The sequence below is a fragment of the Heptranchias perlo genome, chromosome 28 (genome assembly GCF_035084215.1).
Source record: "Heptranchias perlo isolate sHepPer1 chromosome 28, sHepPer1.hap1, whole genome shotgun sequence".
NCBI classification, from domain to species: domain Eukaryota; kingdom Metazoa; phylum Chordata; class Chondrichthyes; order Hexanchiformes; family Hexanchidae; genus Heptranchias; species Heptranchias perlo.
In genome coordinates, this window is record NC_090352.1 from 8473045 (window position 1) to 8498739 (window position 25695).

The 25695-nt window shown below is 42.1% G+C and overlaps 1 protein-coding gene across 2 annotated transcripts in view; it reads left to right on the forward strand.

Moving 5' to 3' along the window:
• LOC137344824 (lysine-specific demethylase 2B-like) overlaps window positions 1–25415 on the forward strand; it is a 148682-nt gene extending 123267 nt beyond the window's left edge. For both annotated transcript variants that reach the window (XM_068008001.1, XM_068008002.1), the window contains exons 9-11: window positions 9857–10018; window positions 13706–13924; window positions 14847–25415. In XM_068008001.1, coding sequence (XP_067864102.1) covers window positions 9857–10018; window positions 13706–13924; window positions 14847–15043 — 578 coding nt within the window. In that variant the 3' untranslated portion in view covers window positions 15044–25415. The remainder of the gene's footprint in view (window positions 1–9856; window positions 10019–13705; window positions 13925–14846) is intronic.
• The last annotated feature ends 280 nt before the right edge of the window (window positions 25416–25695 follow it).

Below are 25695 nucleotides of genomic sequence, written 5' to 3' on the forward strand. Positions count from 1 at the left end.
TAGGGCCATGCTGCCACCGTGTTGGGCTTATTGCGGACCGACACCAGTTCAAGAAATACTTGCATTTATATAGTGCCTTTAATGTAGTAAAATGATACATGCCGCTTCAAGGAGCGATTATCAAAAAAATTTGACACCAAGCCACATAAGGAAATATTAGGACGGGTGACCAAAAGCCAGCTAAAGTTTTTTTTTGAAGTGTAGTCACTGTTGTAATGTAGGGAAACGCGGCAACCAATTTGCGCACAGCAAGGTCCCACAAACAACAGTGAGATAAATTACCTTATTATGTCTTAGTGATGTTGGTTGAGGGATAAATTTTGGCCAAGACACCGATAAAACACTCCTGCTCATCTTTGAATAGTGCTGTAGGATCTTTTATGGCCACCTAAGAGGGCAGACTCTTAGGTGGCCATAAAAGATGTCATCCGAAAGACAGTATTTCCAACAGTGCAGCACTCCCTCAATGCTGCATAGAAGTGTCCGCCTTGTTTATGTCCGCAGGTCTTCGGAGTGGGCCCGTGAGTTTCTGACTCCGAGGTGAGAGTTCTACCACTGAGCTAAGGCTAACTCCTTGTTTCTAATGTAACTAGTTGGGACAAAATGCTTCAGGATAAGATCCTGATAAGATATTATGATTTACTTTTCCTTTTTTTTTGTCCAATTCAAAAAGCACACATTTGGTTTAGAACTATATAAAGATAACTGAAGACCTATTTGTGTAGAAGACTAGAGTTGTGTAAAGGTTCATTTACACTACAGCTGTCATGTCAGTGTGAAGTGATTGCACTTTGCACAATTGCTGAAGTTATAGTTAAATGAGCCCTAAATCCAGAGCTCGGGTCTGATAAAACTAGCGCAAAGCTGAATGAGCACTCCTGCTCTGCACTCTGCTTTGTTTTGGAAGCCTTCACACTCCCGGGTTTAGTGTCCATGCGTCACGTCGATACCCAGTCTGTGAGTGCGAATGCATTGTAAGACTGTGGCACTTCAAGATTCAAATTAAAATATTTGTAGGATATGGAGAGGCATCTGGCCCACATTACTGTAGAAACCCTTGTTGTCTGAATGGACTGTAACATCATGTGCACTGCCTGAGCTAGCTGGGTTCAAAGAGGAAGCAAATTAACTCCCTATTTGTGAATATTGTCTGGGATTTGGGAGGAAGGGGCTGACCTTAACCAACTGAACAACTGGCAAATAGATTATCCTTTGGAGTCATAGAAGGGTTAAATAAAATGTGTGCAGTTGATTTATACACTGGATATAAAAACATTTTCTGTCCAGCATATAATGATGGCGTATAATTTTTGAATAAGCCTGTTACAAAGACATCCCAGCTGTTAGTGCTCCCACCTCAAGGATTTATAGTGTGCTTCTAGTAGGAGTCTGTGCCAGTAGCTAAAGCCAGCGCAACAACTGACCAAAATTAGAGCAAAACATTTAAGTAAAATTTAAATAGTGTATAGCTAAGCAATAACTGGTACTGGCAACTTACTTCCACTGGTACTGGCAACTTACTTCAAGGCTGTAATTGAATCTTGTTCATATGATTGTTTTAAACCATTTAAGGTCATCTGACCCCTCAAATATATTACTGACTTGCACTGATTGCTAAGTATGTTTCAAAATGAGGCTGTGTTCAATTTCAATGTGCCTGTATTCACTGAGCCTATGACTAAGGCTGCCATTCTGCTCGAGATGCAGCTCTGGAATGTATCCTATAGAGAGTGATGCCTGGCCTGCAGTCCTCAGTGATGCTGTTCAATGAGCGTGCTGTGCTCAGTGACGAGGGAGCTATGCACAAGAAAGAACTAGCATTTATTTTGCACCTTTTGTGACCTCAGGACGTCCAATGCAGTCCTTTTTGAAGTGTAGTTACTGTCGTAATGGAGAAAATGCGGCAGACAATTTGCACACAGCAAGGTCCCACAAACAGCAATGAAATAATGGGCAGATAATCTGTTTTTAGTGATAGTTGAGGGATAAATGTTGGCCAGGACACAAGCTCACCCTGCTCCCGGCTAGTTAGTGATTAACACTGGGAGAGTGATGGTAGGAGACTGATTTTAACCACTGGGCACTTTTCAAATTATGTTTCGCACCAGCCTGGATTTATTCCACAACTGGTGCAAAATCCAGGAGATGTGAGAATCCATGCCTAGAGGCAGTCTTCACCCATCCTTTAGTGCACCCATGTGTTGCATCACCAACCTGATGTTATCTTAGTGCTTTTGCATTGATGTGAATGAAAAAATGATTAAAATCAAGATTAAAGTGGTATAACTGCATGGTAACAGAACTTGTTGTTATGGTCCCATTACTTTCACCAAAAAACTATAGAGCACTGATCTGGAATATAAGTGGATTATCTAATGTATTAATAATGGGGGCAGGGGTATCTCCCCGGTACTATATTTAGTAAAATTGTAAACCTGTTTTTCTATAAATTAGTTTATGATTTTGATACACATAGCGCTCAGAGGAGATCTCCATCTCCTTTCCCCATCCTCTTTCATGTTGGGATTCCATGTGTATACTGAAAAAAGTCATTACTTGTGGCTATAAGAATATGAAGTTCAGAGTTTTAATATTAAATCTGTGTGGCGTGTTGAGCAGCTTCAGTTGTTGCTCTGTACTGGTTTCCATACAGTGGAACTGTGGGGTGTTAGACAAGCAGTCCCGTCATTCAGGGATAAAGTAGAGATTGCACTATGTTGAAAACCTTCGGATATTCAGTGAGTGGTTTATAAACCTCCCATAAATGTTGATTTACAGATCAACTATTTGTAAAGTACTGAATTGACAGAGTTTTATTTAATATTGCATGATGCTGCTTTGTTAATTGCTGCATGATGTTTTTTATTGGAGTTCAATTTTGTTCCCTGGGACCAGCAGTAAATGCTAAGCTGACTGAATAAATATTCATGGAGATTTGAATTTTACAGATTTTTTTTTCATTTATGAAATCTGGGGAGCTGAGTTCCTCAGTGTTGCACAGTGACTATTGACAAGTTCCTTCCCATTTCCTGCTGTTCTTTCCCAAGAATGTGTACATGTACTTGCGAGGTTCCCATCTAGCCATTCAGCACTCTTAATGCCCCCTTTACCTTACAGGACTGCCTCTGGTGATAAACTTGCTGTTGGATACGCCCTGTAGCATAAATGATCTGGAGTGAGTGCCACGAGAAGCACTGACGCTCCTGCCCCCTCAGCAGGTAGAGTCACTGGCTGTCAGTGGCAGACCCCTTGTTAGGTCTGCCATTTTGATTCTGGCTGTGGGTGGACTGAGCCCATTGAACCTTTGCATGTGCACAAGATTACAGACTGTAACAGACACTCCTCCTTGAACACTACAGATTAGTAATGGGTTAAGTGTTTGTCTTTCCCCTTCCACCTTACTGTATGATGTGGATTGATGCCTTGTATTCCAAAGGCTGATCACCTTGGATGATGTCTCCGGTCTATCAATTAATCATGTATAGTGTATCTCTGACCTTAATGCTGCTGACCAGCTGTGTCACTGTGAAAAACAGAAGGACATTGCTGCCTCCCACCCTTAAGAAGTTTGGCAGAGTTGATGGGTTGTTAACTTTTTGAATATATGTGCCTACAAATAACACTAATCCATCTGTTCCAGTTTTTTTTTCAAAAAATATACTTTATTCATAAAATTTGCAGCAATACATACAATACAGTTGTCATATCACATTCCAAATGTACACAATACAGATTATACAATTTGTAGGTTATATCAAGTACAGTTCAATGAACACATTGGACATAATTATAGTTCATGATACTCTAGGGTGCCCCATTGCATCACAATCAATACAGGTGATTCATTACAGGTACATTTTATTTCATTACATAAGTTTGAATTTTACATTCTGCCCGAGAGGGTTTTTTCCCCTGATGGCAGCCCCTCGGTATACAGAGGCGGGAAGACTCTAAACAGTTGCCTTTCCCCACAGAGCCTTTGCAGCGGCCGCACCCAACCTCAGTGCATCCCTGAACACGTAGTCCTGGACCTTGGAATGTGCCAGTCTACAACACTCTATCGACGACAGCTCCTTGCACTGGAAGACCAGCAAGTTTTGGGCAGACCAAAAGGCGTCTTTCACCGAGTTGATGGTCTTCCAGCAGCAGTTGATGTCCGTCTCAGTGTGCGTCCCCGGGAACAGCCCATAGAGCACAGAATCCTGTGTTACGGATCTGCTCGGGACGAACCTGGACAGATACCACTGCATCTCTCGCCAGACCTTCTTTGCAAAGGCACATTCCAGAAGGAGATGGCTGACGGTCTCGTCTCCACCGCAGCCTCCTCGGGGACAGCACGCGGTGGCGCTGAGAGTCCGGGAGTGCATGAAGGATCTGACGGGAAGGGCCCTTCTCACCACCAGCCAAGCTAGGTCTCGGTGCTTGTTTGAAAGCTCTGGCGATGAGGCGTTCTGCCAAATGACATTGACAGTCAGTTCGGGGAACCAACCGACAGGATCCACCATCTCCTTTTCCCGCAGGATCTCGAGGATGTTACGTGCGGACCACTTGCTGATCGCCTTGTGGTCAAAGGTGTTTTTCTGCACAAACTTTTCCACGAAGGACAGGTGGGGCGGAACGGTCCAACTGGACGGAGCATTCCGTGGCAGCGTGGCCAGGCCCATCCTTCTCAACACCAGGGACAGATAGAAACTCAGCACGTAGTGACACTTTGTGTTTGCATACTGAGGGTCTACGCACAGCTTGATGCAGCTGCACACAAAGGTGGCCATCAGGATGAGGGCCACGTTGGGCACGCCTTTCCCCCATTTCTCTGGAGATTTGTACATTGTGTCCCTGCGGACACGGTCCATTTTTGATCTCCAGATAAAGTGGAAGATGGCTTGGGTGACTGTCGTGGCGCAGGAGCGAGGTATGGGCCAGACCTGCGCCACGTATAGCAACACCGAGAGCACCTCGCACCTGATGACCAGGTTCTTGCCCACGATCGAGAGGGATCATCGATCCCACAGTCCCAGTTTCTGCTTGACCTTGGCAATACGCTCCACCCAGTTTTTGGTGCACGCCCCGGGCCTCCCCCCCCCCGAACCAGATCCCCAGCACCTTCAGGTAATCCGACCTGAAGGGGACAAAGGATCGGTCGGTCCAGTTCCCAAAGAACATGGCCTCGCTCTTGCTTCGATTTACCCTGGCCCCCGAGGCCAGTTCGAACTGATCGCAGATGCTCATCAATCTGCAGACCGACAGTTGATCCAAGCAAAAGACAGCGACATCGTCCATTTACAGGGAGGCCTTGACCTGAGTGCCTCCGCTGCCTGGGATCGTCACCCCTCTTATGCCCGCATCCCTCCTGATGGACTCGGCAAAGGGTTCGATGCAACACACGAACAAGACGGAAGAGAGAGGACAGCCCTGCCTGACTCCAGATTTGATCGGAAAGCTTTCTGATTCCCACCCGTTGATTGAAACTGCGCTACTGATGTTTATGTAGAGCAGTTGGATCCAATTGCGGATTCCCTCCCCAAACCCCATTTTGGAGAGCACATCCATCATGTACGTGTGGGATATTCTGTCAAAGGCCGCCTCCTGGTCCAGGCTGATCAGGCAGGTATTCACCCCCCTGTCCTGTACGTAGGCGATCATATCCCTGAGTAGCGCCAGGCTACCAGAGATCTTCCTGCCGGGTATGGCGCAGGTCTGATCGGGGTGGATCACCAGTCTTGAACCGATTGGCGATGACCATGGACAGAATTTTATAGTCCACGTTAAGTAGTGAGATGGGTCGCCAATTTTTGATTTCTTCCCTCTCCCCCTTCTGTTTGTAGATGAGGGTGATGATGCCTTTCCTCATGGAGTCTGACATGCTGCCTGCCAGAAGCATACCCCCGTACACTTCCAGCAGGTCTGGGCCTATCCAGTCCCACAGAGCCGAGTACAACTCCACCGGTAAGCCGTCGCTTCCGGGAGTCTTCCTCTTCTCGAAGGAACGGACGGCCTTTGTCAGTTCGTCCAGAGTTAGCGGGTGATCCAGACTCTCCCGCTTGCTGTCGTCTAGAACCACCGTGATAGACAACAAGAAGGACTGGGAGGCCGCGCTGTCTGTGGGCTTCGCGTCGTACAGTCCGGCATAAAAGGATTTGCAGATCCTCAGTATGTCGGGCTGCTAGGACATGACCGAGTCGTCCTCTTCCTTCAGGCTGCTGATCACAGAGCTCTCTCTGTGCACCTTTTGGAAGAAGAAAATCGAGCAAGTCTTGACCTGCTCCACGGAGCGGACCGGAAGATGATCTTGGAGGCCTCGGAGGCAAAGAGCGAGGCTTGCTGGTCCTTCACCTCTCTGAGTTCCTCCCCGACATCAATCCCCATCGACTGCAGCAGGAGAAGATTCTGCATGCTTTTCTGGAATCGGGACGTTTCCCTCTGCCTCTCTCTCGCCTTCTGAACACCTTTGAGGATGAAGAACCTCTTGATTCTCCAGTGCACTGGTGGGAAGCATCAAAGAGGGGCTTTACGGTTCTCCAACCTTTGTAATCCCTCTTCAGTTCCTCAATGTTTCCCGGGGTCAACAGTTTCACGTTCAGCTTCCATATCCCCCTGCCCACTCTCTGATCGTCCTGTAGGTGACAGTCGGCCAGGAGGAGGCAGTGGTCAGAGAAGAACACCGGTGTGACCTTGGTGGATCTGACCTTGAGCGATGGGGACGCAAACAGGAAGTCTATCCTGGAACGGACGTACCCGCCTGGTCTGGACCAGGTGTATTGACGCGCCGCTCCGTCTGCAGGGTTGCTGAAGACGTCGCACAGCTTGGCGTCTTTCACCGCTTCCATCAGGAGTTTGGACGTGGCGTCCAGTTTGCTGTCGGCTCTGCCGGATCGTCCAGCCGCATCGATGATGCAGTTGAAGTCACTGCCGAGAATGACCGGCCTGGACATCGCCAGCAGCAGTGGGAGCTGCTGGAAGACGGCCAGCCGCTCGTTCTTCAGAGTCGGGGCGTACACGTTGATCAGCCGGAGCGGAGCGTGTTTGTACATTACGTCTGCTACGAGGAGGCGACCCCCCCCACCACCTCCTTTACTTCGGTGATGGTGAAGTTGCCTCCCCGCAGCAGAATCCCCAGGCCGGAGGCACGGCAATCGTTGCCTCCCGACCAGATCGACGGCCTGTGGGCCCACCGCTGCGACCATTGCCGGTAATTGCTGAGGTGCGGCAGGCCGCACTCCTGCAAGAACAGCAAGTCGCTCTTGACCTTGGTCAGTTAGTCCAAGGTCGATACACATCGCGTAGTGCATTTAACACTACGCACGTTAATGGATGCGACTTTCAGACCCATTTTAACAACAGTTTAAAGTCTCACCCGACAGTCCGTTTGCTGTTTCCAGCTCCTGGCCGTGTCCCTGGGTCCAGGTGATCTGTGCAAAGTGTTCGACGCTCCCTGAGCTGAGGTACAAGTCCTGTTCTGCCTCAGAGAGGAGGTCGTCGTTCCACCGGGGTGACATCGGCAGCGTGGTGTCGGGTGGTCCATCTTTTCCAGTTAGTGTAATTGTAGCAAGGCAAATTAGATGCAATCCGAAATACTGACCTGTGTCTATTAGCCAAGAAACTCAAATGAGTGCACTTCTTAGATGTATATACTTTAACTCCAGAATGTGACCCTAATTTAAATACAGTAATCCTTGGCTAATCTGACCAATATAAATTCAAATCGATTGGAGAATCCAAACCCTTTGCAATATTGTGTCCTTGAAAAGTAGTGTGCACCTCCAAATCACAAAAACAGGTTTGTGCTATTTTGTCTTTGTGACAGTCAAGCAGCACAAATCTCTTTTTCTTTGGGGGAGGGAGAAAAAAGAGGGGGAGGGGCATCCTTTTCCTTCAGAATTAGCTGATACAGATTTGTGTTTGGATGACTTCATAACACATTTATATTGCAGAAATACTTCCTCCACCTGATTGAGTTCTTGATTATATCAAGATTGGCTTCTTTTAATTGCAGCTGAAATGTTGAGGCAGGCATATACTATTTATACTTTCACTAATGGTAATGAGGTGACGAAGGCTGCGCTTTGGGTTGATGGTGAAGTGGTTAGGAGGATAAATGAATTTCCTGTGCTTTCTATAGAAATAAGAGAAAATTAATTGAAAATGAAGAATTTGTGGTTGAGAGGTCAGAGATAGCTTCTGCCGGTAATTCAAATAATTGGGCAAAGCATTGAATGGCGGTGAGGGAAATGAATGATGTTATGTGCAAAACTGTGATTAAATCTGATCATAGTGCAAAACAGTGAAATATACAGCTATCTTAAAGGTGATTGCAGTGAGAAACTGAAATATACTGCTAAATTAGATCTGATTGTAGTGAAAACTTGTGAATATACTGCACCCTAGCATGAGTCAGCACCTTCAGTAGAGAAAAGGGTAGAATACTTTTTTTTAAATAGCTGATTACACCATTCATTACAATGTTTGTACCAGCCACAGTCCTGCCCTGAACACAAGTACAGTCATTTATGGAGGAGGAAGAGAAATGGACCATGTGTAGGAAAGGTTACATTAGGCAATTTGTTGTTTAGTCTGATGCCAATTTTAACCTCAACAAATTGTATTGGCCTATTTCCATAAAACTGGGTCCCCATCCCCGAAACACGTGCTGGCTCTTTGAATGTCGCCCTGGGAATTGATGTTGCTCAGCAGCTCCTGCTTGTCCCGAGACCCTGTACATCCTTCAAGGTTCGGATATTATGTGTGGATCTAACTTGTATACACAAGATGAAGTTCTTATTTTTTAACTTGATTTTATGCAATTTTGTTAGTTGCACGAATGCTAGATGATGGCATTGCTGATTGAGGCCTGCTGTAACTGCACCGTGCATTTCAAGTATTGCCTTATAATAGAGGACAGGTCCATTCTAATGGACAATTTTCCTTTATAATACCGTGATGGTTGAAAATAGTGGACCTTTACTAGAAAGTTAGCCAGTGTCATGTTCTGAACCTGTGCTCTCTAACACAGGAGTATTGGCAGCATAATATCCTGTTAGCAATTAGCTCCTCAGTTACATAATAATAGAAGTAATGTATTGACATTACATTTTTGAGGACCCTACTAGCACTTCTGTATCATTCAAAAATGGGGAAATAATTTTATAGTTTATTCCAGGAATACTGAGTCCATTTTTTTGGACCTTGATTCTATTTCACATGAGGCAATTACAGGGTTTGAGAATACTGCAATTTTTTTTATCACAACCACTAAAATTGTGTGACAATTAATATATTTAATTTCTGGTCACCATACAAAGTATATTGTCAAATGAAAAATCATCTGCATCACACAAGTGCTGTGAAATGTCAGTCACTTCAAGGGATTTCATTATGTTGCACAGTGTAATACATTTATGGAGATGGAGTGTACTAAACAATATTCATGATGCAATTTGACATGAGTCATTACAGTGCTGATATAAAGTTCATAAGACTTCAAGAGGTAAACATCAGCTGTGATACCAATATTGTGTTCCTGAACTTTTGCCGATAAAGGGGAAATGAAATCTGTGTATTTAAAAGTTAAAATGGTCTTTCTGTACTCTGAGTTAATGCTAATTAGCCTTGCTTTCCCCCTTTAAAACTGATTGGGAAGGAGCGCCATTCCAAGGAGAGTAGTAGAGGGTCCCTCTCATTACTTTGTTTGGAATGAAGTCTTTCCACCCTGTGCAGTGCTCTGGTTTGTAATCGGCACTGTTCACATCCAAGAATAATTGCACAGAATTAATAGCCACTTGAGAACTACCTTTTGTGTATTTATATCACTTTTTTTTAAAAATGAAGTGGATTTTAAATGTAACTTTTTTTGTGACAGATTTGAAAATCCTGGCACTAGCAGGTTGCATTTGGAGTGCAATCTCTGCGCTTTGTACATCGAGTTGCCCTCTTCTACACATGCTCGATCTTCGTTGGGTGGAGGATCTCAAAGACTCGCAGATGAGGGAGTTGCTTTCACCACCTACAGATTGCAGAGTAGGTCAGTTCAACGAGTTCGTACACAATTATAATCCATTAGCAAGCATTTAGTATCATGGTCTTCTCCACTGCAAAAAAAAATGTACCGAGTCCATAGTTTCATTTGTATATCGATAACTTATTTGTTTCATGTGTTCTTGGTGTAACTCTTCACTAGCACTTCAATAACTTACTGGTTATAAACTTAAAATTATTTTTATCACCTCTGGATTTAGCCCCCAACTTAGTTGAGGCTGCCAGATGATGGGGAAAGGTTGCCCTTGTGTTTTTAAATGTTCAGACCGCCTTTTATTATCACTGTCATGACTTTGTTTAGCATTAAATTGATTTTTTGTAAATCCTTTGTAAAACCAAATGCAACATGGTCACCCCTTCTCTCATTCCCCCCAACCTTGCTCCAAATAATACTGGGATAGTGAAATAAATGAAGAAATGGTAAACTTGAAGAAAGTAAATGTGATTCAGATTAGTAATTACGTACTCAGCATTAGATTTTGGTCTATATCCAAGTCTCCATTAACAGTTGATATTTCAGTTAGACGACATAGCAAAGGAATAAAGCTGTCCAAATGGAACACCTTATTGAAGGTTTGTGTTGTGCTGATCTATCACTGAGACATTACATTAAACCCTGTCACTTTCTAATAAAAAGCACTAAAGACAACTGGAGCAGAATATCATCACTGTAACTTTCTCCACTTGGACTCCTTGAATCCAGAATTTAATTTTTGAATAAAATGTAAGTGAGGATATCTAAACTGACTTTCAACTTTCGAATGGTACATTTAGCAGTGTAGATTTAAAAGGAAGGAAGTGAAACTACATTGAATGAACACAAGAAGTAGGAGCAGGAGTAGGCCAAACGGCCCCTCGAGCCTGCTCCGCCATTCAATAAGATCATGGCTGATCTTGGGCATCAACTCCACGTTCCCGCCATATCCCCATATCCCTCGATTCCCCTACAGTCCAAAAATCTAACTATCTCAGCCTTGAATATACTCAATAACTCCACATCCACAGCCCTCTGGGGTAGAGAAGTCCAAATATTCACGACCCTCTGAGTGAAGAAATTCCTCCTCATCTCAGTCCTAAATGGCCGACCCCTTATCCTGAGACTATGCCCCCTAGTTCTAGACTCGCCAGCCAAGGGAAACAGCCTCTCAGCATCTACCCTGTCAAACCCTCTCAGAATCTTATGTTTCAATGAGGTCACCTCTCATTCTTCTAAACTCCAGAGAGTATAGGCCCATTCTACTTAACCTATCCTTATAGGACAACCCCCTCATCCCAGGAATCAATCTAGTGAATCTCATTGCACCGCCTCTAAGGCAAGTATATCCTTCCGTAGATAAGGAGACCAAAACTGTACACAGTACTCCAGGTGTGGTCTCACCAAAGCCCTGTACATTGGAGCAAGACTTCCTTATACTCCAACCCCCTTGCAACATCCATTTGCCTTCCTAATTGCTTGCCGTATCTGCATGCTAACTTTCTGTGTTTCTTGTACAAGGACACCCAGATCTCTCTGAACACCAACATTTAATAGTTTCTCACTATTTAAAAAATATTCTGCTTTTCTGTTCTGACTACCAAAGTGAATAACCTCACATTTCTCCACATCATACTCCATCTGCCACCCTCTTTCCCACTATATCCCTTCACAGACTCTGTATCCTCCTCACAGCTTACTTTCCCACATAGCTTTGTATCATCAGCAAACTTGGATACATTACACTTGGTCCCTTCATCTAAGTCATTAATATAGATTGTAAATAGCTGAGGCCCCAGCACCGATCCTTGCAGCACCCTATGAATTACAGCCTGCCAACCTGAAAATGACCAGTTTATCCCTACTCTCTGTTTTCTGTCCGTTAACCAATCCTCTGTCCGTGCTAATGTATTACCCCCAACCCCATGAGCCCTTATCTTGCGTAGCAACCTTTTATGTGGCACCTTATCGGATGCCATTTGGAAATCCAAATATACTACATCCATTGGTTCCCCTTTATCTACCCTGCTAGTTACATCATCAGAGAACTTTAATACATTTGTTAAACACGATTTCTCTTTCATAAAACCGTGTTGACTCTGCCAAATCATATTCTGATTTTCTAAGTGCCCTGTTACTACTTCCTTAATAATGGATTCCAGCATTTTCCCAACATCTGATGTCAAGCTAACTGGACTGTAGTTCCTTGTTTTCTCTATCCTTCCTTTCTTGAATAGCGGGGTTACATTTGCTACCTTCCAATCCACTGGGACTTTTGTAGAATCTAGGGAATTTTGGAAGATCAAAACCAATGCATCCACTATCTCTGCAGCCACCTCTTTTAGAACCTTAAGATGTAAGCCATCAGGTCCAAGGGATGTACCAGCTCTTAGTCCTGTTAGTTTCTCCAGTACTTTTCCTCTACTGATATTAATTATTTATATTCCTCATATTCATTAGCCCCTTGGTTCCCCACTATTTCTGGTATACTTTTTGTGTCTTCTGCTGTGAAGTAGAATGGGCTTCCATGTAGTCCCATTTGTGACATACAAGGACTGATGACGGTGGGATGAATCTACCATTAAAAGAAATGTCCAACTCTAGAGTTACAGAGAACAGTGACAAGCAAGATGATGGAAGTACCGTGTGGATTTTAATCCAGTAGGTTCCGCACCAATTAGATATTTGTTGTATGATGGGTCAATTGGAATTTATAGAAATCAACTCCGATATGATTTTATTTTAATCAAGCATTCAATTCTCTGGATTGTAAATCTCTGTAAAACCTTCGGGTCTATGTTGGATATCGTGGAAGTGATCCTCGTGCAGAAATGAATATGGCTATGTGAGTGATGGAAAGTCCGCAGGGGTCAGTGGAATGTGCCATAATTAAGTTTTGTAAGTGATTTTATTCTCAGTTGGCTTAGGCTGGACTTGTAAGGGAGCAATACATTTAATGAGGAGACCTGAGGGTATTGTCCCTTAGAATTTCTAGCCTTTTCATAGGAGCATTCAAGGTCCAGTGGATGAAATGTACTCACTTTTTTTTTCTCTCTCTCTCTCTCTCTCTTCCCCCTCCTCCCCCCCTCACCCCTTCAAAACTGATGCAAATGTTAGTAAAAGTTCTTCAAGGGAATCCTCTTGACTAGATCCACATCACTATTAGCTGCTGAAATGAGCAGGGAAAAACAGGAAGTGAAAATATTTATGAAAGCAATTGTGCTTTTAAGCGAAGAAAAGAGTGGTATCTTTTCCTTTAACCATCTGTGACCCACATTTCAGCATGTTCATACATGAAAACCATATTAAATATGTACACCTTACATATTTTCAGATGAGAAATATAAAAATAGATTGAATTAGTCTAAAAACACGTATCTCAGGTCAGACTATTTTCAACGATGCATGTCGTTTTTTTCAGCAGTACTACACTTTTATCAGCTTGCTGCCATTCCCCCCCCCCACCCCCCCAAACAAGCTTGAAAGTCCTACATGACAATCAAGGGAAGGAGGAGAGAAGCTAGTTTTACAGAAATGGAGAGCAATCTGCCTATTCTTTCTTTGCAAGGAGTACACAATGCCCTCGATTTAATTTTTTTTGCAAATCCCTTGGGTTTCCTTAGTTGTGATTGTGCTGCAGTCTCTAACTAATTTTAACATGACCTTTGAAAAAAGCTGCTCTTTTCCTGCCTTCTGTAGGTCAGAACGATAATCAGAGCAAACTGTGGAACCTGACAGAATTTCACTTAGCGGGTCTGGACATCACCGACTCCTCACTGGCACTGATAATCCGTCACATGCCAATGCTGAACAAGCTCGACCTCAGCCAGTGTAACCATGTGACTGATCAGTCCATCACCCTCCTGACGGCAGCTGGATCCTCTACACGGGAAACACTGACCGAAATTAACCTTTCAGGTAAAAGGCCATCGGCATCTCACCATCTTTTGTTTCCTTATGGATTCTGCGAGAGGAGGAATATGATCCTGTGGGTGTAGCAAACTCCTTGATTTGACCAGTGGTGTTATTGCATGTTTACATAATTCACTGGTTATTGATATGGGTAGAATAATTCACATGCAGTATATGCCAATAAAAATTACTCTGGTGAGGTTCACCTTTTAAAAACGTAGAAATGCCTGTCAAGATGCTTGTAATCTGAATGTGCTGATGATGTAGATGTTTCCAGGCCTATTAATGTGGCTAAAAGCTGTTGAGCTAAACAGCATTGATTTAATTTCCTGCGTGAATGGGGAATAAGAAAATCTGCACTACATGGCTGGCAAAATCACCATCAACAAAGTAAAACATATCTGCACATCGTGATAAAATGATGGACTGCGCACTGCAGTGACAGACTGGAGAGTGATACCTTGCGATAATTACAAGGCAGCAATGTCTGAGGAGCTTCGAATAGTACCGTCATGAACTGTGGAAGTGAACCTGAGTAGGTTATTAACTAAACCCTGAAATGAGATGAGCAGTTCTTGCTTCTTAATTAGCTTTTGTGTTTTTTTTGTACCAGGGCAGGTTCATGATGTTCTTGAGGAGTTGGGATGCTCTGTGATATATTCACTTGTATGTATGTATGTATGTGCGTGCGTGCGTCCGTCATGGGATGTACGACCTGGTCCCTCTTTTCCCGATCGGCCTCCAATGGACCTACAGGAGAGCAGATGGTATATTAATGAGGGAGAGCATCACACAAGTCAGCTTGACATTGCTCTCCTAAAACCCAGGGTAACAATAACAAGAGCTGTAGTTTGCTGAAAATGCCTATATTAATAGCATTCCTCAATGACTTGTTAATGCCTCATTTCTTTTAACTTGCTTCTTTCAGGTTGTCATCGAATAACGGATCAGTGCCTATTGCTGCTTAAACACTGCCCAAACCTTACTCGAATCGACCTTCGAAATTGCAAACTGATTTCTCCCAATGCCTGTCAGCAGTTTGTAGAAGGGCTGGCAGCTGTCGTCCCCTTTGAACTCTCTGAAGACAAACTGTTAAAGAGAAGCAGTTTACAATTGACAAAGTAGCCTCACGGACGCCCATAAGCCTTGCCAGAATGTTCCTCTGAGTCCTGACGGAGACGGCGCAGATGCAACATATCGGAGAATTGTCTCCGCTCGCTGCTTGGGGTCTGTGTGTGGGGGCCATGTCGTGACAGTCTGGAGTCGTCATGGCGATCATGTCTTTCACTGCCGGTAAAGTCAGTGATCCAGTGACTGCTGTATAGTTTTGGAGGGAAATTACTGGTGTAATTGTCTTGGCCTAGAAGATGAAGCATGGTTTTGGACAAAAATGTTTTTGTATTGCAAATACAGGGTTCTAAGCATTATGGTCTGGTAGTAAATCCCCTCCTCTTTCTCCTTTGCCCCCTAAAAGACAAAAGGGTAATACTGTAGATTTAGGGAATATTTAAAACTACACAGAACATGGAGACATACATATCACATCTGATATTATGCATGTTTGAAAAAACTCAAGAAAGCTTAAAGATTGGCTGCAATTTAATCTTGGAAAAGACAATAGCCATTTTCTTTGTCTAAGTCTAAATTTGATTACAGTCCAATGTAAGATCCAGTACTTCTAATACAAGTACAGTACTTTTTAAGAACACTTTTCTTCTGTAAAAATGTACAATGTTTCAGTAGACATTCAGTTTTGCTGCATTGCATTTTTAACCTATGATGAATAGGTTGTGAGTGAATCAGCACATTATTTTAATACTGAAAAATGAGTTCAGTCAGTTTGCAAAACCTCACTGGTGAAATCATTCCTATCATTGAAAGAATGTCTTTCCCGTTCATTCCTGCAAAGATTTTTTTCTCAGTGACCTCTCGTTCCTTTGGTCAAAACAGCCTGCTCATTTATTTAGGTCACATTGGTTGCTATGACGCCCTAGTCCCGCTCAGAATTGTGGGTAAAGGATGTGCTGTAAAGTTCAACAGTCCTCATAGAACACATATTGTTGCCTCTGACATTTTATTACAAAATTGTGTGCTTTAGTTAATAGTGATCTGCAATGATATGATTTTGCTCATATTTTGTAGTATTTAAAAATGCGCAATGGCAATCCAAATAGCCTAATTAAGTGAGCATATAGTGCTTTAATCAGAGAAATGGGAAATGTGCAGTGATTGCATTTACAGAAAATGCATAGTCTGTGAAAGGAGTAACTTCACTATTAGTCGTTCATTCTGTCCCCTTTAAACATGACCAAGAAAATGGAAGCAGGATAATTGTTTTAGACTGTTAGCTAAACAAACAGGGAGGACTTTTGTCTCCTATTGTACCAGCTCGTAATGTTCCATCACCAGAGTTCCTGCCAGGGAACAGCAATACTGGGAATTCTAACCAGGTTCATTGTCTTATTTTGTTTTTGCACTGGCGAGGCCTTTTTTAATGAATCTGTTTTGGGTAAGGCACTGTGTTTTAATAATAATTAACTTTAATTGTAAATAACCGTGCCCACCCTAACTCGCCCCGTGCCAAAAAGGTTCGCACTGTTTGTTTCTATTGTACTGTAACCATTACTGGTTCACTAAATATGGGAGATTTTAAATTGGATCTGTACCATCCAGCCTGTAGATAACAGCAGAAATTATTTTTTTCTAAGTATGCTGCCAAACACTTTTAACTAAATAACAATGTTATGAATATTTTGAGGTGTTACCACAAAAGGAACACTAGAAAAATCACATTTCAAAAAACTGTTGATATAAATTCTGGTTTTATTTTGCTTACATGTTTCCTAACCCCATGTACTGAGTAAATCCTGTTTTACTGGTGTGGCCTTGTATTAACATTGGATGTGAATTTTGCTGGTAAATATGCTAACTACCATAGATGGTTATACGAGTGAATTAGTTTGTTCTCACCTTGAGGGTGAGAAGCCTTTACCTTAGCTCAACAGGCTAAGAATACCCATCCTCATTTATTTTTCGACTGCCCCAGGTAGAGATTTGGGGTTCAGAATGTTTGCTGCACTCACTTTATTACATTATCTGACTTGTAGGAGTTTCCATCCTTAGAACAGCGATTCTCAGGTTCTGTGTTTTTTATAATTTGGCATGCTAATGTAAGGCTAGATTTTTTACCATGCATTACCAATTGGTGGAAAATCTGGCCCAATACAATGCATTCTATGAATTTGATTATACCAACACATATTACACCCATCTTTAAGCTTCAGTCTTTAGTCTGAGCACTGTTAGAGAGAGTGAATAGATGTCTGATAAATGGAGAACTTTCCTTACAGCCTCGCTTATTGATGTCTGGCTTCAAAAGCAATGTAAACTTGATGCTTGCCTTCTACTGTGCCCTGCTTCCCCCCTCCAAATATTAGCAGCAAGGTATTCCAAGTCCTGGCCACAGCATGCTACCTATGGATAAAACACAATACCTGGTCTGTATATTTCATCTAAACAAAGGAAATGGATTCATTGTATGAGAATGCACTAAATTTCTACCAGACCTTCACCCCTTCGAATGTAGATGGAACTTGTGCTTGTACCAGTTCAAGATAGCAGCAGTTGTAAAGGTTTGTGCATTACACTGAAGCACCCGCTGCTTTGTGTAAGCAATGGGTAAGCATTCCAGTGGGGTTGAAATAAATTAAAATATAAAGGGGGTGTGTCATTAAATTTATACCTAAAAGCAAAACTTTTGACTGCTTGGTTTGATCCAAAGACAAAATTGTCGGGAAAGAGCGGTGAAAACAGTGGGATATTCTGGAGAAATTTTAGATTTCTTGGTCTGATGTACAAAAAATTGTTTTTTAAACCAGTGCAGGATTTCCCCCTTTCTGTGCATTGCAGGCTCACAAACTCATTGCACAGTAGGCCATGCTCCATACATGAACATCTGAATGTTCAAGCTGATCAGCCAGCTGTTTACGGTTGTTTTTTCTTGGCAAGAACACCTGACACACATGCTTCTCAAAGGTCCATAGATGACGTTTTTTTCATCCAGGTTTTACAATGGACTTATTTTTTCATATCAGCAAAACTGTTTTCCTGTAATTCTGACCACCTGACCTGATTGTCTTTTGGTTTAGATGGCACTGTGCTGCTCTATGGTTCATAGTATGGACTGGCTCAGTGTGGATTATCATTTACATGTGTGCACTCAGTGAAATCAAATTGTGTGTATAAAATAAATTTTACATGCATACACATTGGTGCATTTGTTTACACTCTTATCCAATGGTGCAAGGAAGCTTACTTATGTGAAACTAGTATGAAAGCACTTTTGACACCGGTTTCATAAAGGGTTTTACATTAAACAGGGTTACATAGTTCTCTGTGCAAATTTCCTCTGGTCTGCGACTTTCATACCCAATATAACATTGACTCTGACTAAATTTTCCAGTTTTTTCTTTTGTTATACCATTAACATTCTATTAAAAATACTCCAGGATAATGCAGGTAACAGGAACCAAATCCCCCCTCGTCATGCTAATCTGTAAGAGTTTTAAAAATGTCAATTAAACAAAAAAAAATCTAAATCAGGCAATAGAGGATATATAACTTTAAAAATACATATTTTTTAAATGGTAAGTTTGTATCTTTTAAGGAAAGTGAATCACTTTTTTTTTAATAAGTGCTTAAATCCTGTGTTTTTTTTCCTTTTTAAATTCCATGCATGTTTGCAATCATACTGAGCTGCCATTTTTAGTACCTTTTTGTCTTTTTCCACTTTGAACCTCGGGGAAAAGGGTTTGTCATGGGTTTGGAGTATTTCTTTAAATACTGGGAGGGCATTCAGAGGGTCACTGAACTGAAAAAGGGTTGCTTTAAATTCAGTAAATATCTGCTAAAAACAGACAGCATCTAAATAATAATTTTTTTTCCAAAGCTACCCCACTGATCATTTCAACAAGAGGGAGCAACATGTCACTGGATTTAATGTACTGGTATTAGTATTGAGAGGAGTCAACTGTTCTGGGTGTCTCAGCTGAACTGATGTCTATAATTGGCTATAATGTTGTGTTGTTTGGCTGGAGGAACATCTGTTCTGTCCATTGATGGATAATCAGACAGGAACAGAGCTTTAATTCAGTTTGAGTTACAAAGCACAAAACCTCTGGTCATTTGACCTTTAGGATGTGGATCGGTTTGCTGGCCCAAAGCAGAGCTCTAATACGCAAGCCTAGAAATGGCAGCTGCCAAATTAATTGCCAATATTTAACACATTTGTATGACATTGCTCTGTCCGTTGTTTTATCGCAGGCTTTAACCTGACATGGGAATGTCTGCTAATGTTGCCAGCTTTCCTTTCTAGGTCACAAACCTTTGAGTATTTCATTTCAAACGAAAGCAACTTAGTTTGTCAAAGGTGAATATTGCCTTTCAAAAATATTTCAACCCCAAAAACAGGTTGCTCTGTTCTTAAATCTCTTTAATCAAATAAATCAGTCAGGGCTGCGTCATGAATATTTTTTCTATGGAAACAGCATGTGAAAAATTGAGAAAATGATTTAGCCAGTAAACTATAGAAATGTGGGCTGTCTGAAATAGTTGTTAATTTATATACTGCTTTTATCTTTTGAATCCCCACTTGGGTTTTGTGCAGTAAAGATCTAATTTGTGTCGTTCAGTATGATCTGATTCTCGGTGTCTCAATGATTCATCTACCTATGATTTGCCACTTGCTTTTGGACACTGAAAATGCTACGATACCACTTGCCAATGTGACTCAGTCCAAGATGGGGCATGCTAATAAAGTGGGAGGTCGAATCATACTAGCTGTTGGGGTCCACAGCCACTGCACCTTTTAATATAAGATGCATTGTTTGACTGCGGTCAGTGCTCATCAGACTGGGTGAGTGCACGGGTAAATTCAGTTTGTTTTTTTGCTCAAATTTAAGCTTTTATTTTATCTTCCATTTGCAGATATTAAGCCACGATTGGGCTTATATTCTTTAGCCAGCAGGAGCCTGATGTTTTTAAACATAAAACATTGGTAGGTTTTTTATTTTTTTTAAAAGCCCGCCAGTTTATTTAGACCTGCCAGCAGTCCTTGCACATGTTTTTAAAAAAATCATCCATTCGAATGTTCTACCACTAGATGTCACTAATGTGCTTTAAAATGGAGAGTGAAGTGTATGAGCTGTGTTAGTGATGCTGGTTGGAGGAGAGTGGGGCAAAATTCTGCACAGTCACCTTTCAGTAGCTCTGCTGCTTTGGTCAGATATTCACTCCTGTAACATGTTAATCTAAAAATGTCCACTTTACTGCCATAAAGCCCTCCCCAGATATTAGTAAATTGATAAAGCATAAACCTGGGGGAGTCAAACCCTCTCCTGCCAAACATCTCACACAATATTCATTCACCCTTTGTCGCTGACTGTTTCCTTCCTTCCTAGCTGTGACATTTCTAAAGTGCCAGCGGTAGTTCAGCTCCTGTAGTTGGGTCACAAGAGACCCGATGTCCATCCGCCGGCTCCCTATGTTTCCTCTGTTTTCACCCTTCATTGCAGCAGCAGAATGGTAGGCGCACAGAAATGTACGTACGGTGGGCTCCCACAACCCAAGCTACAAAGCACTAAATGTAAAAGCAGCCTTCAAGGTGTTGGTTGACGCAGTATTAGTGTTTATTTGGGAGTCTTTTCCGCATCTCTTGGGGAGGTGGAGTAAAGTGGGAGTGAATAACTTGCATTTGTGTCCTCTAATTTTGTACTTGTACTCCACTTTTAATAACATCTAAGATTATCCGTTCCTCCCAGCATGTTAAGAAATCTGGATTGCATCTCCCATTCATGCTACAGAGCTTCATTGCAAAGGGAGACCACTCCTTAGATAAGGACGTCCTTACAATTGGGAGGGAGATAAAATTGGTAGTAATGTCAAAATAACATGGCTGCCATCTAGCTCTCACTTTTATCTCTAATTGAAGACTTTTTTGCCGTACACTTGTATGTTTGCTCTTGACTCCAGAACAATTCATAGTGGCAGGAAAGCAAAGTGGATCGCCCTCTTAATATTCAGTCTTTGTTTCATCATTGTTTATAGTGGGAAATGGGAATAGAACGAATGGGATTGTTTGACTATGACAGGGATCACTACCTGTGGTAAAGAGTACAAGAGCAGATAATGGTAGCAAAGATCAACAAGGCAGGTCTCTGTGCCCCTCTCTCGCCCCTCCTTTCCCCATATCACCCGTGCCTATTCAATGGAATACAATTCACCTTGGTTATTAAAGACCATCTCTGGACTGGTGGCTTTAAGGGAGAGTTTTCTTTCTTTGCATCATATGCTCACTCATTCACACACTTGGGTGTCAATTTCTTTTAGGAATTTCTACTAGTGTAATATAATTATGTTTAAAGCTGTTCCCAAGAAACTAAACGACAGTGTGTTCTGAATTCTGCCACCAACGGTGTAATTTCACTGAGTAAAGCATTTTGGCATTGTTTGTAATGAAATTAGAATGGCCTAAATTTTAATTTTTAAAAATATATTGTTTTGTATTACCTTTTATCCTCTTACTCACTCCTTCCCCTCCCACCCCCAATCTCCCCCCACTGCTTCGTATATGTCCACACTCCTGGCAGTGTTGGCTGTGGAGTTTCCTTGTGCACTGCAGGGCATTACAGCTTTGAGATGGTGTGCTCCACTATGGCATGATGGATCTCCTGTAAGTTTAGCTAAGAAGTGGCTAACTAGCCCACTCCGAACTGGGGACGCTCTGCTTGTGAGCCAAGTGTTCCACCAACATTCAGAACCACTATCTGCCCACCCTGGGGTCTCAAATTTGTTCATTTTAAACCTGTTTTGGGGATCATTTTAAAATGTCTGCAAAGCAGTAAAGAATTAAATGCTTTACTGACGCCCATATTTAGTGAGTAGATTTCAACGGTGTTCCTTGAACCATATTAACCATTGTTTTTTAAAGGCACATTGATGGTAAATAGTAGGTTAAATGAGGCAAATTCAGATAACGTGTTGTATAAGGAGTTTGAATAACTTTTCTCTTGGTGGGGAGGGTTCTTGGCCTACAAAATTGGAACTCCGGCCTTGTGAAGATAACCTGCTGAAACCCAGACCTCTTACTAACGTTCCACCATGTTTGCTGCTGTTTTTGCTGACTTTATAATACACTTAATTACTTGCCATTAATGGGGAGATGCCCTTCCCTGAAGACAGGCCATCTAATGACACTTCAAATCCATCTCTGACCATTTCAAATTTATCCATATTAGATTTCTTCATCCACTGGGGGCACTGACTGATGTCTGTGTATAGCTGTCCTACAAAAGGAAACATTTTATACTTCCTGTAGCTTTCAAAGGACATGAATAAAAGGAGCTATTAATGTCACATGGAGAAAATTCACCCCCAACATAAACCTGGCATAGTGAAATTCAGCAATCTACTACCCCCTCTTCCCGTGCCACTTTCACTGCCACTGCCAAACCTGCTGACTGACATCATTTGAAGTGCGTTTCCCCTCTGTAAAGTACATTGGGACATTTTCTGCATTAGAAGTGCTGTAAAAATGAAGTTGCTGTGCCCTGTTTAGTTTATTTTTAAAGAATCCCTCCAAATATTGTATTTGGTAAACTAAAGATGGTACTGTTGAGTTATGCTTGCTCACTAGAATATTGCCTTCTGTATCTTGTGGCCCCATTTATGAAGGGATATTCCTTTTTAAATTAGTGTCCGAGTCAAACTGGCTGCTGCTTGCTTTCCGTAGAACTAAAGCTTGTACCCATAATGCTTATAGCTTGTGTGTTATACAAACCTAAAACTGACTTGCTGATATTAATGGACAAACACTTTGAGTCCACATGATGTTCCTCTGTCTATTTTAGCAGGGACATTAACCCATTTAATATAGACAGGTTAACAGCTGCGTTAAAAATAAAACAAGCAGAGGAATGTCATGGGAATGCACTAAACTATACGTTCCTCTCTAAATGCAGCCATTTGGACCTGCTACAGTGGAGCCTGTTGGTGATCTGAATGTCAATACTGTCCAAGAAAAATGGTCTTTCCAATTCGTGTCTGAATCCTTAGCTACTTTTGAGTAGTAGAAACTATTCCTGTTTTTAAAACGCACTTTTAAAGTTGTATTTACAGCTCTGATCTGAGACTAATAGTTGCAGAGGGTGAAGCACAGCTGGGAAAATGGGAGTTATACCATGGGCTGATAGTGTACCCTGTCCACCAAGAGTGAAGTCTGCACATGTGCTCAGCTCTGCTCCTCCAGCACCTGTATTTCTATATTAGGTGGGGGGAGGGGAGCAGCATTTGTTACTTTCCCACCAGTTAAAAGACTGGAAGCTAAGGTTACAGTCTCCAGCTCAGCTCTTAAAGCCTGGCTCCTCACTAGACTCAAGCTGTACTCCACCTAATGTGAAGCCCAAACACCAAGACATGATTTCTCACCACTTGGCCGCAGTGAGCTCAGGAATCAGATTGGGATCTGAGTCTAATTATTCTCCAACACTCGTCCCGATGTGCACCCAAAATCATTCTGCATCGAATCCAGAAATGGTATTTTTAAAAAATCTGCGTGCTTCAGTTCCTGTGCCCTTCACCTCCGAACTTCCCTCCTCTTGTATTGGTCTGGCCACAAACATTCAGATGCCTTTGTTTAGTGGCCACAGCATTTATTGAATTTTCAGAGTAGCCCCACTGCATTTGCTTAAAACTTGTGTCGTGGCATTTAATCCTCGCTTTTGGGACGTTATTTCAAGTTTTTTTTTAACAAATGTGTTATTGTGTCTAAATGTTGACGGCGATTATTAACGGCAATTTGTGTAAAAGGAAGAAAGTGCATGTTTACAGATTGCAAAACAAAATGGTGTGTCTGGAAGAATCCAAGATGTGGCAGGGTGAAATTTATTAGTCTTTACAGCAGTTTCCTGAGGAGTTTCCAAAATGCCATCTTTGTGTGGAACTTCCGTTCAAAGAAATTGTAACAGTTCAAGTACTGTAGCTGTCTTAGAATCTGATGAACAAGCATCATATCTACAGTAACCACTAAAGCCATTACCCTAATTGTCACCTTCCCCGATGGGCTGACTTCCTTCTTTTTTCCCCCTCTTTTGGTCTCTTCTTAATGAGTAGAGTGTTTTAAGAAAACCTGAAACAGGAGAGGCCACCCCCATCCCCAGTGGTGTGAGCCCATCTCCTATTGCCAATTTCTGCTGTTTGTGGCTGGGTGGAATATTTATTAGGTGCAGAGTACACACTGTATGCACATGTTGGAATATCATATACTGTAACCTGCAGGATAACTGCTTAAAATGTCATTGTGTTGATTACCTGAAGATCTGCTGTCTAAACCCTAATAGTCTTTTGGCCAGTCTCAAAACATCAGAACAAATAGGTTTAAATTAAATTAATTAAATGTAAATTAAGGTTTAACTGTTTGCTACTTTAAGAGACTGGGAAAGTGTCTCCAGCTTATTGGACTGGCCCATGGTGCACGTTCTGATTTTAACCTGTCCCTTCCACAGTTTCCTTGCTGGTTAGGATTCGTGTCTCTGGCATAGTATATTGCGCAATATGTAAACGCAGTTCCAGCTCAGATTGCTCCTTTATACACTGAGCAAATCTGAAGTTGAACTCACTTCTGCGTGGTTTGAGCCTGTGGATTGTGGTGCAATTCTGTTCTAAATTTAGCCCAAATATGGAGAATTTTCCTGTTCACAATATTTGAACTGAATCAGACACTATCGGCTAGGTTTGTCGAAGAATTAATGTAACCCTGTACTCATGTGAAACCTGATGATGGAATAGGCCACGGGTGAGTTTTGCAACTCCATCACCCTTGTAATCTCCTCCTCCTCTATATTATGTCACTGATGCTGCAGGGGGAATATTTGACTCTTAATTTTGTTCAAACCTGTTTTCCCATGTTCACGATTGGCTTTAATGTTGTTACACCACACTTTGTTTTGGCAGCACTGTATGAACTGGCTAACAGTCAGCAAATTGGAGGCTTGTGCCAATTTTAATGTGTAGCAATATTGACCAAGTACATTCAGGATCCTCAAACAATGAGTGAGAGCAAAAGCAGGGGACTGCTGAAGGGATCCTCATGCTCCCAAGACTTGAGTTTCGTTGTTGGGTATACGTGTCATACACATATTTATTGACCAAAATACTTAGTGAGGACCACACAAGTTCATGTGAGATGCCTAATAATTCAGGTGGTGATTTTTGTTCCTGGTGTTCTCCTTGTTAATAGAAAATAAATGCAGAATTTTGTAAAGATTTGAGTAATTTCTCAGTTGATGTTTTGTAGGCATTATACCACTTGTAAATAACGTTCTGCTGGTTGGTTCTTAATCCTTGTACCGCTGATCCTTATTTTAAATTTGTAGCTGCACAAAACATGCTGTACTTCAGACATCTCAATTATACTTGAATAAAGTTTTACTTTAAATTTAAAGCTCTTCCACCTGTTCTAATTGCTACATTTTGGACAGTACGCACAGTGACCTGGAGCCTCACTGAATGTACCTTGGAGTAGTAGGACACAGCTTCAGGCCCCTACCATGAGGAGCCATTAGCTGGAGATCAACCAGACTCTAGCTATGAAGGGAAATCAGAAGTGGATTCACCCTGTCTCATGCTAATGCACCTCCAATTAGAAAGGCTTGAATAGAGATTGGGGAGGCAGGTCAGCTCTAGTTCAGGGACTGCATGACCCAGAGAGTCCTACGAATGGA